Source organism: Filicampus tigris, chromosome 8 (assembly GCF_054856515.1).
Source record: "Filicampus tigris isolate MCC_2025a chromosome 8, RoL_Ftig_1.0, whole genome shotgun sequence".
NCBI classification, from domain to species: domain Eukaryota; kingdom Metazoa; phylum Chordata; class Actinopteri; order Syngnathiformes; family Syngnathidae; genus Filicampus; species Filicampus tigris.
In genome coordinates this window covers 24127308-24139450 of record NC_141224.1, presented here as the reverse complement: position 1 = coordinate 24139450, position 12143 = coordinate 24127308, and the positions used below count along the sequence as shown (strand labels likewise).

General features: G+C 40.2%; 2 protein-coding genes across 3 annotated transcripts; one reads left to right on the top strand and one right to left on the bottom strand.

Annotated features, from left to right (window-relative positions):
- Positions 1 to 61: 61 nt before the first annotated feature.
- mrpl32 (mitochondrial ribosomal protein L32) lies at positions 62 to 4792 on the bottom strand. Of its 2 annotated transcripts, XM_086037134.1 has the most exons (4): positions 4598 to 4792; positions 4285 to 4478; positions 626 to 895; positions 62 to 534 (listed from the first exon to the last, which is right to left on the bottom strand). In XM_086037134.1, exons 1-3 carry the CDS (start codon positions 4689 to 4691, stop codon positions 644 to 646), a joined length of 540 nt encoding a protein of 179 aa, XP_085893260.1. In that variant the 5' UTR covers positions 4692 to 4792; the 3' UTR covers positions 62 to 534; positions 626 to 643. The 2 variants fall into 2 exon arrangements, with proteins under 2 accessions (XP_085893260.1, XP_085893258.1); XM_086037132.1 differs by having other exon boundaries at positions 62 to 895; positions 4598 to 4791.
- A 178-nt stretch (positions 4793 to 4970) lies between these two features.
- psma2a (proteasome 20S subunit alpha 2a) lies at positions 4971 to 11883 on the top strand. The gene is made up of 8 exons (XM_086037131.1): positions 4971 to 5123; positions 5601 to 5677; positions 6618 to 6750; positions 6866 to 6988; positions 8793 to 8874; positions 11233 to 11306; positions 11551 to 11608; positions 11688 to 11883. Exons 1-8 carry the CDS (start codon positions 5044 to 5046, stop codon positions 11802 to 11804), a joined length of 744 nt encoding a protein of 247 aa, XP_085893257.1. The 5' UTR covers positions 4971 to 5043; the 3' UTR covers positions 11805 to 11883.
- Positions 11884 to 12143: the final 260 nt, after the last annotated feature.

Sequence of the window (12143 nt, the reverse complement as noted above, 5' to 3'; positions counted from 1 at the left end):
CTCATGTATGGCACCAAACACCTCCCCAAGTCTTTACAAATTGATTGAGACTTCAAGTGGGTCTGTTTCAACCAAAAGGAAAACATCACTTTATTTGTTATCGGTTAAACACTGCATTGCAATGTCAACATAAAGTAGTTCTACTGCACCCACTTTTAAGAGTGAGGTGTGAAATGTAAAATGGGACATCTTGGCTCAGGCCCTCCTGTATGGCGTGTGCATGTTCTCCTTTTGCTTGTGTAGGTGCACACGTTCCATAAACGTGCATGTTAAGTAAAACTGCAGGACGTAAAATTGTCCATAAAACTGTGACTGAGAATGAATGTTTGCCTGCGACCAATCCAAGTTGTACCTGCCCAAAGTCAGCTAGCTTCTGCTCCCCCACAACCCTAATTAAAAGCACTATTAAAAATGGACGATCAAATGACATGCTTTTGCTTTTTTTCCCCCACATTATGGATTTATTACCAAACGAAAAATAGTTCAGTTTTCAGTTGTTTCTGTGCACGTAGGTATGTTGCTCATGGCATGTGCCTGCAGAAACAAAACAAGCCACAATTATTACAGACAACAGATGATAGCACATCAGTCCGTGTGCATTAAAATCAAGGTGTGTACTGCATACAGCCAGACTACGCGAGCATTAGTGGCCGAACCAGGCGGGCCGCTTCCTGGGCCTCTCCACTATCCTCTTGCCCTGGTCCAGCTCACTCGGCGTCTCATCCGCATACATGACAACGGTTTCCACAGTTGAGGATCCCAGAGGACCGCCCTCCATAGCTTGAATTTGATGGCGGATCAGACCAGTCTCCTTACACACTTTAGCATAACAGAATCCACACAGGATGTGTTTCTGCTTCAGGTGGCCGCACTCTGGACAGGGCTCGATGTTCATCTGAAAGAGAGGTGAATGTTTTAGTCATTGATACATTCAATGGAGACTCACTTTGGCCACCTACACAATCTAATGACAACAAGAGCTGGATCCAAAATCATGTATTTACAAATATGACACTGAAAAGTTGACACTGACAATGGCAACAGCATATATGGGCCATTCTACTGAGTTGGTTCAAATTCAGAGAGGAAAATGTGTGAAATATGCATTTTATTTCAGGAAAACTTTTATTGTATTCATGTTGCACCATATCTAAGGGGCACAAATATAGTAAAAGTACAGTCAATTTGCAAATAGTATTTTCTAGTTTTTCCCTTATATCTTGCCTGTCCCTAAAATGTGTCACTACTGAAACACAATTACAGAAGAATAAAAATTCTACTGGCCGATTCATATTTTTTGCCATCCCCCCCTCTACAGAGTATTTTTATAAATTCATATATATGGTTTTGACATCAAAACCAATCAAAATACATTTTTAACAGAATTTAATATGACTTTTTCCTAAATAAATCAAAATGTATACACTATTTTTCATTGTAAAATGTAGAAAGTTGATCATGTTGACTTCAAAAGTCATCATTAGTTAAAACAAACATACCCTTAACATACCGTTATCAAAAATAGAACCAAAATGTTCTATTAAAGTAAAGGATTTTTTAAATTGGGAAAAATCTTCTACATTTTTTTTTCTGGAATTGAAATTTAGGAGTTAGAGATTGGGACAGCCACCTTCCAATAGGAAGTGACATATAAAAGATGACTTTTTATACATTCAGTTTAATAGTATCTCAATTAATGCCTTGTGCCTTGTAGTAAAATAGATCATAACAAGATATGACTAAATATGTAAGGTCTGAACACTTAATTGTTTTTTAAAATTAGATTTTCATTGTGAGACAGCAATTTCAACCAAATCGGTAGAATGGCTCATATATGGTAAGTTTTGTATTGCAGTTTGTGAGTCAAAATTCACATTTTGCACCACAATCATATTGAAATGCAAAACTGAATGGGTGTTAATGTGGGAAAACACAGCTGCTAAACATTACGGAAATCACTGAACACTAACTCGCTATGCCAAAAAAAACATCGTCATTGTTTCAATTTTTTCTTTTTTTTTAAATCACAGTGGCCACCGCTACCGAGCGCTTCAGATTCCCCCCTCTGTGCGGGACTCAGGAGAGGAACGCAGAAGGCCCAGTGGGTCCCTCATAACTGATTGGGGAAAAGAGTCCTGCTCGTGTGTGAGCCTGTCTTTGTGCTGAAGTGAAGACTATTATTACGACGTACATATGAAGTGCCAATGGTCGATATGTTGTGCAATTCACATTTGTCCACGTGGCTACAAGCTGCCTCCATTATGCATGAGCCGTTACTCACACTTTGGCATATCAGCTGGCTTGCAATGTCACATGCAGTCAATAACCCTTTCAAAACCCAATTATTGGCATTTTTATTATTTGGGTGATCTTATTCAGGTTTTTAAAAACCCAGTGTCTTCATTTTATTTCATACCTGGTGTTTGTGATACAGTAAGTACTAAGTTTAAGTTTATATTAGTTTGAAACTGCCCCTCAGAAAATGTTTCGAGTCAATAAACTACAGTTTGCTCGCTGTTATATGCACAATTGTGGTGTTTGCTGGCATAATTCCCCCACGGAACTAAAGGTTGAGGGATGTGTTGGGGGACGAGTTCTCATGAGTTCTCATGAGGGTTGCAACTTCCGTTTAGTTATCTTCTTCATGTTTTCCACATAGTGATGTTCAGTAAAGTCTTCTCTTCTCTGATACACCTCCTGCGTCTCCTTTCCTTTGGCACCACACAATGTGAATTACAGAAATGAAAACTGTTGATTATATAAAAAAGGGAACCAACTGGTTGATTGTTATAAATCAGGGGTGTCAAAGTCAAATGGACGGAGGGCCAAATAAAAAGTTTTGTGACAAGCCGAGGGCCAGACTGAGTTCATTGAAATTTTTTAAAATGTCCAAATTGGCATGGGTCCTTTGCGCCTGCTGATGATGTCATGCTTTATATTTCTGTAATATATTTCTTTGCCTCTATGTTTGTCACCCCCCTGGCTGTTGTGTTTTTATGTTCGGAGTTACTAAATAAAAAATAAAATAAAGTACATTACTGCTAGTTTTGCGAGGCAGCTCGTACGTCATTTCCGCTTATGACCCGAGAAGAAGACGCTGCCCATCTTGTGAAACAAGTTCAGCGGAACGTTTGTGTTTCTCCTGCCAAACTGGAAACAATTTTGTGGTTGACTCGGGCTGCAAGATTGTATGAACTGTACACAATGTGAAGTAAAACGGAGAGGATAATATGATTGGTATGATCTCTCCAGTTGACTGTATTTTAGAGTGGCAAGGTATGAATGTGGGTGCTCCTGCCAGAAAACACAGGACCGTATTCCACTTGACACGTCAATTTATTGTGGTCTGCAACAACACAGACCAAGAATAACCTAGCAACATCATCCAATGCACATCCATTAGTTAACAATATGCCTAAACAATACAATTCACTGTATTACGCAATTATACAGCCAAACAATACACATTCACACGTTTCATCACTAGAATAGTTAGCATACTAGCTGAAATAACGAACTAGTGTTCATCAACGTGACATCACTCACGAGAACATATCTAGGCTATTATGTACAGCAGTCATCTGACACGAACCTAAATGATGAAACTCACCTTTTAACATTTATACACAACAACAAACGTGGTGAAACACGGGAAATCTGCAACTACAGAGTTTGCTGGCACGAACAAACTACTGTACTAGCTAGCTGTGTCGAAGGAGAAAAAAGAAAAGAAACCACGTCCCTCGCTATCAACACTTCGCGCTCAAGGAGCGTTCAATGACTGCTACCAGTGTGGGACATCTCCGCACTACATCGAAGCTCAATGAATTTATCAAATGCCAACAATTACTAATAATAAAACAACGTGAGATTTCTAACATGAAGTATTTCTTAATAAAGCGTGTTTTACTCCGAATAACTTTTCAACACAATCCGATTCTGAAAGCCACGAAAAGTTACGTTACATTACTCAACTTAGATTTTGAATTGTCTATAGGTGTGAATGACTGCCTATAAATGTGCCTTGCAAATTCAGTGTGTACCAGACCTCTAGTATGACCAGTGACCAGCTCACCTCTAACCCTAATGAAGCCAAGCAGTTCTTTAAGTGGATGGATGGACGTTTATATTACAGTAAAGCAACATGCTGTGTGTGGTCTAAACTGAAAAACACTGGCAGTCAATGCTATGCAGTGAAGTGTATGGCTGCTAACATTTTCAACGTGGGTGTTTGTTTTACAAGTGACATTCGGTCTATTAAATGAGTTGTTACTTCTGGTGTACCTTGACTTTGATAAGTTTGCTCTCAGCCCTCCTTCTTGTTCGGTTGACCTCAATGGTGCGTCTCTTCTTGGGTGCTGCCATCCACAAGATGCTGTCCAGAAAGCCTGGAGGTCGCTCCAGCCCTTGGCCCGCTTCCCGTTTCTGCTCCTCGACAAAAGGCAGCAGACTGGAGCCATTAACTGCCAGGGCTGGAACTGCACACAGAGAAAATCGCATCATTGCCCGGCCATATATCAAAAAGACATCTGTCCAAATAGCTGAGGATAAAGTCAGATGGATAATAGCAAGTTGCTGTATCGCGGTACGAACTCACCCAACTGTCGTTGTATTCCGACCGCCTGCAGAAGCCTGCTTTCGATGTGTAGCAAGGAGCATCTTAAACTGTGCAACAGTGCAGCCAAATTCATCGTTCTCGTCCACGTTGTATTCCTTCAAAACATGTCAAACAGCTCACGGTCATTGATTCCTTCGTCACTAAAGGGCGACAAGTTATTTCTTCTTCTGTTTCATTTTGGCCACACATGGCAAGCGTTATTGCCGCCTAGTGGTAAATACTTCGCTAATCTTTCATGTTTAAAACATGCCTTGAATATTGTCTTTTCTGTGTTTTTTGGTTTATTAAAAAAAAATTAAGATAAAATAAAAACACATTTCAAGTGAAATTTAAGTGCTCTCGTTAGAAGTTTTAAGTTCAACGCGTGATATCTTGTCTTAGGACATTTATAACTACTTTATCTAGGCGGCAGTGTTTCCGTTTGAATGTTGTTTGCCAAATCTCAACAGAAGAAGAAAAAGAAAATGGCGGAACGTGGCTACAGTTTCTCTCTGACCACATTTAGGTAAACTTTATAAAATTGCCAGCGAATCAAATGTATCCGATAAACACGTTTCTTACATTAATTGTTTCTAAATCGCGACAGATGAAAATCTATATGCCGTTTTAAAAGTTTGTATCTTTAGCATCCGATGTTGTCTATGCACTGTCATTGCCTGGAAGTGCAATGAATCAGCTACAAATATGATTAGCATGTTGCTAACTATTTTATATTAAAGAGTTTTAAATGTGATGTACGTAAATCCAACTTGCTCGATTGGACATTGATGGGTTAGGTGAATTAGTTTTACCTGCCAATCTCCAATATTATGTTGCGACCGGTTGTTTTACATTATAGAACCGTAGGTTTTGCTTTCACTTGTAGACTCTCGCCAAATGTGGCGCAGCATTTTGCATTAGTCTAGTCTTGTAGGCAGTCTACAACCTTAACCTTCACTCCTCATTCATAATTTGTATGCACTGACCGTATATATTTTCACAGTCCTTCTGGTAAACTGGTGCAGATCGAATATGCACTGGCTGCGGTAGCTGCAGGAGCCCCCTCAGTCGGCATTAAAGGTAACCATTTCACAGTGTTGCCACAATTTTACTGTTCATTGTTGTTTGTCTATACAATTGATTTGTGTTACAGGGAAAACGTTTTAGAAAAGTGCTTGCATCTGTTGCGAAACCTTAAATTAGTGAAGAGTGATTCCTTTTGATTTTCAGGTTATCTTTCATAGCAAATTTAATTGACATTGTAGTCTTCAACAGGTGCATGAATGTTAAAAGTAGCATTGGCATTTCTAAAATATACAAGTGTTTTTCCTTCTAATCTTCAGGTAACGTATTTTTCATCATACGTAATTTACTGGATACAGGTGAAAGTGGTAAAGAGACCCCAATTTGTGAATGCTTTTGGACAGGGGTGTCAAACTCATTTCACATTGTGGGCCACATACGGCCTCGGTAGATGTCAAGTGGGCCGGACCATTAAAATTATACCATACTCAGCTATATATAACCAAAATATCATGTATTTCTTCTGTTTTGGCGTAAAGAAGCACAAGAGCATTAGGAAAATGGTGAAATTTAATGAACATTCCTTTTACAAAACATTTCATGAAACATTTAGATTTCCTTAGACAAATGTGCAACTTAATTTTATCATTCGCACTATGCATTGCAACTGATCCCACTGATTGTACAAAGGCACAAAACTTTAACAAGTAATTAGTATTGAAAAATATTGTAATGCACTTTAAGATTAAATGAGACTTATAAAGAAAGGTATTTTTAAACTATGTTGTCTTCTACTCTGATCAAAACAGTGTGCCCCCTAGCAGATAATTCATGAATCGTATTAAAAATATTAATTCAGTGTCTTTTATTCATTTTTTCACATTCAAATGATCCTGCGGGCCTGATCGAACCTCCTTGGGGGCCGGTTCCGGCCCGCGGGCCATATGTTTGACACCACTGCTTTAGGAGGACTGATGGGATTCTAACATTTTTCCAGCTTCCAATGGGGTTGTCCTGGCGACAGAAAAGAAACAAAAGTCTATTCTGTATGATGAGCAGAGTGTTCACAAAGTAGAGGCCATCACTAAGCACATAGGCATGGTGTACAGCGGCATGGGGCCTGACTACAGGTGGGGATTTTCAACATTTTTGACAAATAATGCAAATAGTAAAGTTCTTTATGTCAAATATTATTCCAGTTATTTAGTATTGAAAAAGGTGAAGAATAAATGTTGTATTTTGCAGGGTTTTGGTCCGACGAGCCAGGAAGCTGGCACAACAGTACTTCCTTGTTTACCAAGAACCAATCCCCACAGGCCAGCTGGTCCAGCGAGTGGCATCTGTAATGCAAGAGTACACACAGTCAGGGTGGGTGAAGCTTACACTTATCATTGACTATTACCTATTTTCAGATATTATCATTGACCAATGCCTATAGTTTTCAGTGGTTGATACTTTTGCTGCGGTCAGACCAAACACAATATGTCGCGTTGCCTACGGCTGAACGATTTATCGTTTTGGGACCGAAGTCGCAAGCTCAGACAACGTGATTTCAAGATCGTCAAACCTGCGTTTTTTCCAAAGGGCTGTTATCCCCCACCCTTATCAATCAGCGGCATGCTACTATGGAACGGTCACACTAATCAATGCCTAAGTGCCGCTGGTATTGAAAAAAGAAAAAAAGCATTGCGTCCACGTCACGCTCCCGCTGTCACCCATACTCCCGAAAGTCATGTCTTTCGCGGCTGCTTGGCAGTGCTAGTCGCTAATAGTGTTGTTCCGTATCGGTATCGCCCAATACCGCATTAAAACGTTGGTATCGGATCGGGTGGTACTAACAAATAAAACGCTGATGCCTGTTATCGATACTGGTATCATTATTTGAACGTAGCGCGCATATTCGAGAGCCGCATGCGGAAGGAAAATACGAGGAGAAGCCTTATCCATTATTAGCGTTATTGGTCATCGGCCTACTTATGTCTAGTTTGGTGAAAAAGGTCACTATAAGGACATACGTCGCCACATTGGAGGCAGTTGCTTGGGGGGACTTTGATGCTCTCAAGAGTCCGCAATTACTTTGGGGGCATGTCGGCCAGATCTTTGTCTGCCTTTAGCAAAGTAGGTTGCTTTTGTTTGACACCGTACATCGATCACTAGTTTAATGGTGTAAAACGTCTTTCATGAAATCGCTCGCCCTAGCTTGCTAACTGCTAACAAAGAGACGAGTTTGTTTACAACACATTGCTCAGCAAAATGTTCTATAATGTTCCATCAACATATATGAAATTTGCATACCTATATAATTAACACATTAATGTTGAACAGCCGTGCGAACTAAATCTTGAATGAAAAGTAAAAAGAAAACAATAACTGATATAAAGTCATCAGATCATAACCTTGTATGTTGTGATGGTGTGGTCACGTTCAAGATTTAACAGCCATTGTGCGTGTCTGCTTTCAAACAACTTCATTTTTGCCTCTGGTTAATTTGAATCACTGCCGGTATCACAAAATAAAATCTCTAGTTGACCGATTAGAGCAACCATAAACAGCACAGGTGTTAACCATTTTTAGAAACACATAACGGACTTCTGTTATCTCACTCACTCGACCGCCTGCCCCTCTGGCAGCATACAAATGTGACGTCACGCATTGGTGGGTCGGTTAGAATCATTGAATATATTTTAGAAGTACAAATGCTGCACCTTGCTTTATTACAAATGTACATTCATGTGAATACAGTATGTTTCCCATGTCTCACTCTCACAAGCACGAAGAGCTATGAAAATAGGCTGGTTATTCAACATATGTATTTTGTGTGTATATGTTAAAACAGATAACTCACAAGTGATGATTTAAATATGAATAATTTTACATCCAAGTGAATGTGGAGTTCTTTAGAATTACAAAAAAAATTGCGCTTATTTTGGATTTTTTAATACATGTATCACAGCCGTTTGTTTTTGTTATATTTATTGTATTGTTTGTAAAGTGCTTTGTTACAGCTCTAGCTGTTATGAAATGCGCTATATAAATAAAATTGTATTGTATTGTATAATAAAAAACACTAGTTTGTTGTGATCATCATTGACCATTAATTGTTTTTGGATGCATTCTGTCTCACTTGATGTGACTGCGCTGTTATTTATTTCCTCCCTACCTCTCTCAACAGTGGAGTGCGTCCATTTGGGGTGTCGCTGTTGATAGCCGGATGGGATGAAGACCAGCCCTACTTGTTCCAGTCTGATCCCTCAGTATGTTAATTTTTCATTTTCATTTAGTATATTTGTAATGAGTAGGTGACACAAGACTACGGATGGGTACCGAGCTCCGCCCCTGGCCTGGTCCCGGGGCTGAACTTTTGAAAAGTGCAGTATTGATAAACTCCACCCTTGACGGTGTGAGGGCAATTTTACATTATCGAGTATTAATACTGCCTCAAAAAGGCTAACAAGTCAGTTGATGGCCGCAAAGCATGAGGAAATGCAGAAATCCTCATTCGGCAAATCAGTGTGCATTGATGGCACAGGAAGAGGAAGTGATAATCATTCGCCAAATCAGCGGGCAGGACCTATTCACGTGACTCTATTCGCACTGCAGCCGAGCTGTGTTTCATATAGCAAGGCGCGAGTCCACGTCATCTGTCTGTAAATGGATTTTGGGATGACAAGAGCGACATCGGTGGGAATAACATTGTTAGATGTGCCAAAACGGTCACCCTGAAGAGCAATTCTGTTCTATGGATTATGAGGAAAACTTGGGGACCGCCCAAATACACTAAACAAAAACTTAGTAAACATACACTCAGAAAACAGTCGCCGAGTTGAGCCAACAAACGCACGCACGTGACAGCCTGGATGTCCGATTAACATTCAGTTTACACATTTCTCTCGCTGGGTGACACTAATACACTGTCACACAAATCACATATCAAGTAAGTTTTCTTTTTTTCCATTCTAATTGCTGTAGTAAACAGCCTTTTCTCATTCTGATTGCTCTAGTAGTTAGTTGGTAGTGGTATTCTTCCTAAAGAGACACTTGGGTGAGCTTAACATTGGCACTTATATAATATGTTTGACATCAGTACTAAAGTGAACCCCGACTGGTTATATTTTGGACATTTAGCTACGCTAAACTAGTGTCAACTCTCGGGAGGCAGACGGCGACTGGCAGTGGGCAAGCAATCAGTCAGACACCGCTTGCAGCCGCGAGAGTGAAGCGGCGTCAGAGTGTGGTAAGACCTCATCGAACATGAAGGGTCTGAATCTATATGACTGGCTTTCTATTAGCCAACAGGTTAAGCAAAAACCAAATTGGGAATTACACATCGCATAATCAGTTCAAAGTCTCAGAGTCAGCGTGCCCTGATCTGAGCACAGGACCAGCGGGTGAAGATCACCCCCATAGGCAGGGCCAGCCAGGGAGAAGACCAACCCACATTATGTTTAGATTTTGAAGAGTATAAATGTGAGGGCTGCATGTTAAGACGGCGCCCCTTTTCTGCCCATCTCGGGTGAGAGCATTCGCGAGGATGGAAAAGCTGCCCAGATCTGATCATTGTAAGATTCGTGAACTTCAGAGATGGTAAACAAAACTGCAGGGAAAATTCTATCGATTTGTGTGAGTCTTTATTTATTTTGGATACCTTCTTGAAAGATAAAACGAACATGCCTGGAGTAAGTAGTTGCTTTGTAAATTGCTAATTGGGCTTATGGACTCGAGACCTACAAAACATTCCAACAAACACCTGGTGTCTTGAACGTGCGCATCCGACTCCACAACCGAGTGTGGCCGCATTGGAACGCACCATTTCGGCTCTTATGTTCCATTGGACGGTGTGTTGTTGGCCGAAAAACTGGGGGCATTCCTCATCCAAATAAATGATTACTTCCACTCATTCCCACTTTAGTCTCTGTAAATATCCTAACTGGTGTTAAATACCTCGCCCGTCCTAACTGTGATCATCAAAGAAGCAGTGTTTTGTTTTTTTTTTGTTTTTTTTTTTTAAAGCAAAGAAGCAGTGTGCGCTCGTTCCAGCATAAATCTATGTAGCTCTGCTCACTTCCACATTTCCTCATTCTCATATAATGGAGAGGTTAATCCTTTTGATATGTTGAAGTGGTCATTAGTAAGGATGTCCACATATATTTTGCCGGTTTTGGACGTTATAAGCAATGAAAGAACAATGATTTCCAATGGCGAATTTCTAATCGGTTCCTCCAGTGACTCCGGCCGAACAAGGATAGAACGGGGGCGCGGCCATTCTCATTAACAAGAGGCGTTATTCATGGAGTCATTTCCTAATTTCTCCCAAATTTATTGATAAAATAGAAAGTGACAACTCTTTTCATTTTCCCGATCAAAAAATATATAAAATGAACTTGTTAGTGAAAACATGGCTATCCGGCCCCACCGTCCCTTTAAGGAATTTAAAATATAAACAAGCGCTATTGTTCACAAACTATTCTGCAATGGTGTCTGAATGGAATGGAATATGAGTCGCACAGTCTATTCCATCTAATAAGAGTATTATTGTCCTCCATCCAAACCCCCTGACCCTGCACCTATCCTCCCCCCCGCCCCCCGTCCCAACCCTACCTTTACCTTCCCAGGGGGCATATTTCGCATGGAAAGCCACAGCCATGGGGAAAAACTACGTTAATGGAAAAACATTCCTGGAAAAAAGGTAGCTTGCTTCATACTCACATTATGTCGTAAATTGCATTCTGTTACCAGTTGCATCTCACAGTAGAGACACAGTATGTGTATCTCAGTTTCAACCAGACTGGTAGAAAATATTCTTATTACATAATGTTATTATTACATTGTTTAGGAATGGATGTGGAAATCTTTTTGCATTCTGAGAAATTTACAATGCTACACCGAGTGCACGCTACAGGATTGATTTTTGATTGGGTTTCATTCTTCAGGTATAACAATGACTTGGAATTGGAAGATGCCATCCACACAGCCATCCTGACTTTAAAGGTACATTTTTTTGGTCATAAATTTCCACAAAAAAAGATGTCTGTCCTTCACATCCATACCGTTTACTGTATGGTTACAGGAGAGTTTTGAAGGTCAGATGACTGAGGAGAACATTGAGGTTGGGATCTGCAACGAGGCCGGCTTCAAAAGACTCACCCCAGCAGAAGTGAAAGACTACCTGGCAGCCATTGCATGAGCACCCCGTGCATGTCAACATGTCGAGATGATAGTGTAGTAGCCAGCAATTGAATAAAACACATTTCTTTACAAAGTGACCTTCTATGTCATTTCCAAGATGATTGATGGATGACTTCAACAAAAGTGTCCACCTGTGTGCAAGTATCGGTACTATATTGTTACGACGGCCTCATCGACTCCAAAGCAAATTGATCATCTAAAATCTCAAAAGGACGTTTTATGACACTAATTGGCATTGTATTTTGGTCCACAGTATAAGCTACATGTAAATTGTGGTACAGTAGTTGGCTACAGCACATGTCTAATGTGGGCTGAGCGAAACCCCAAGTCTTCCACT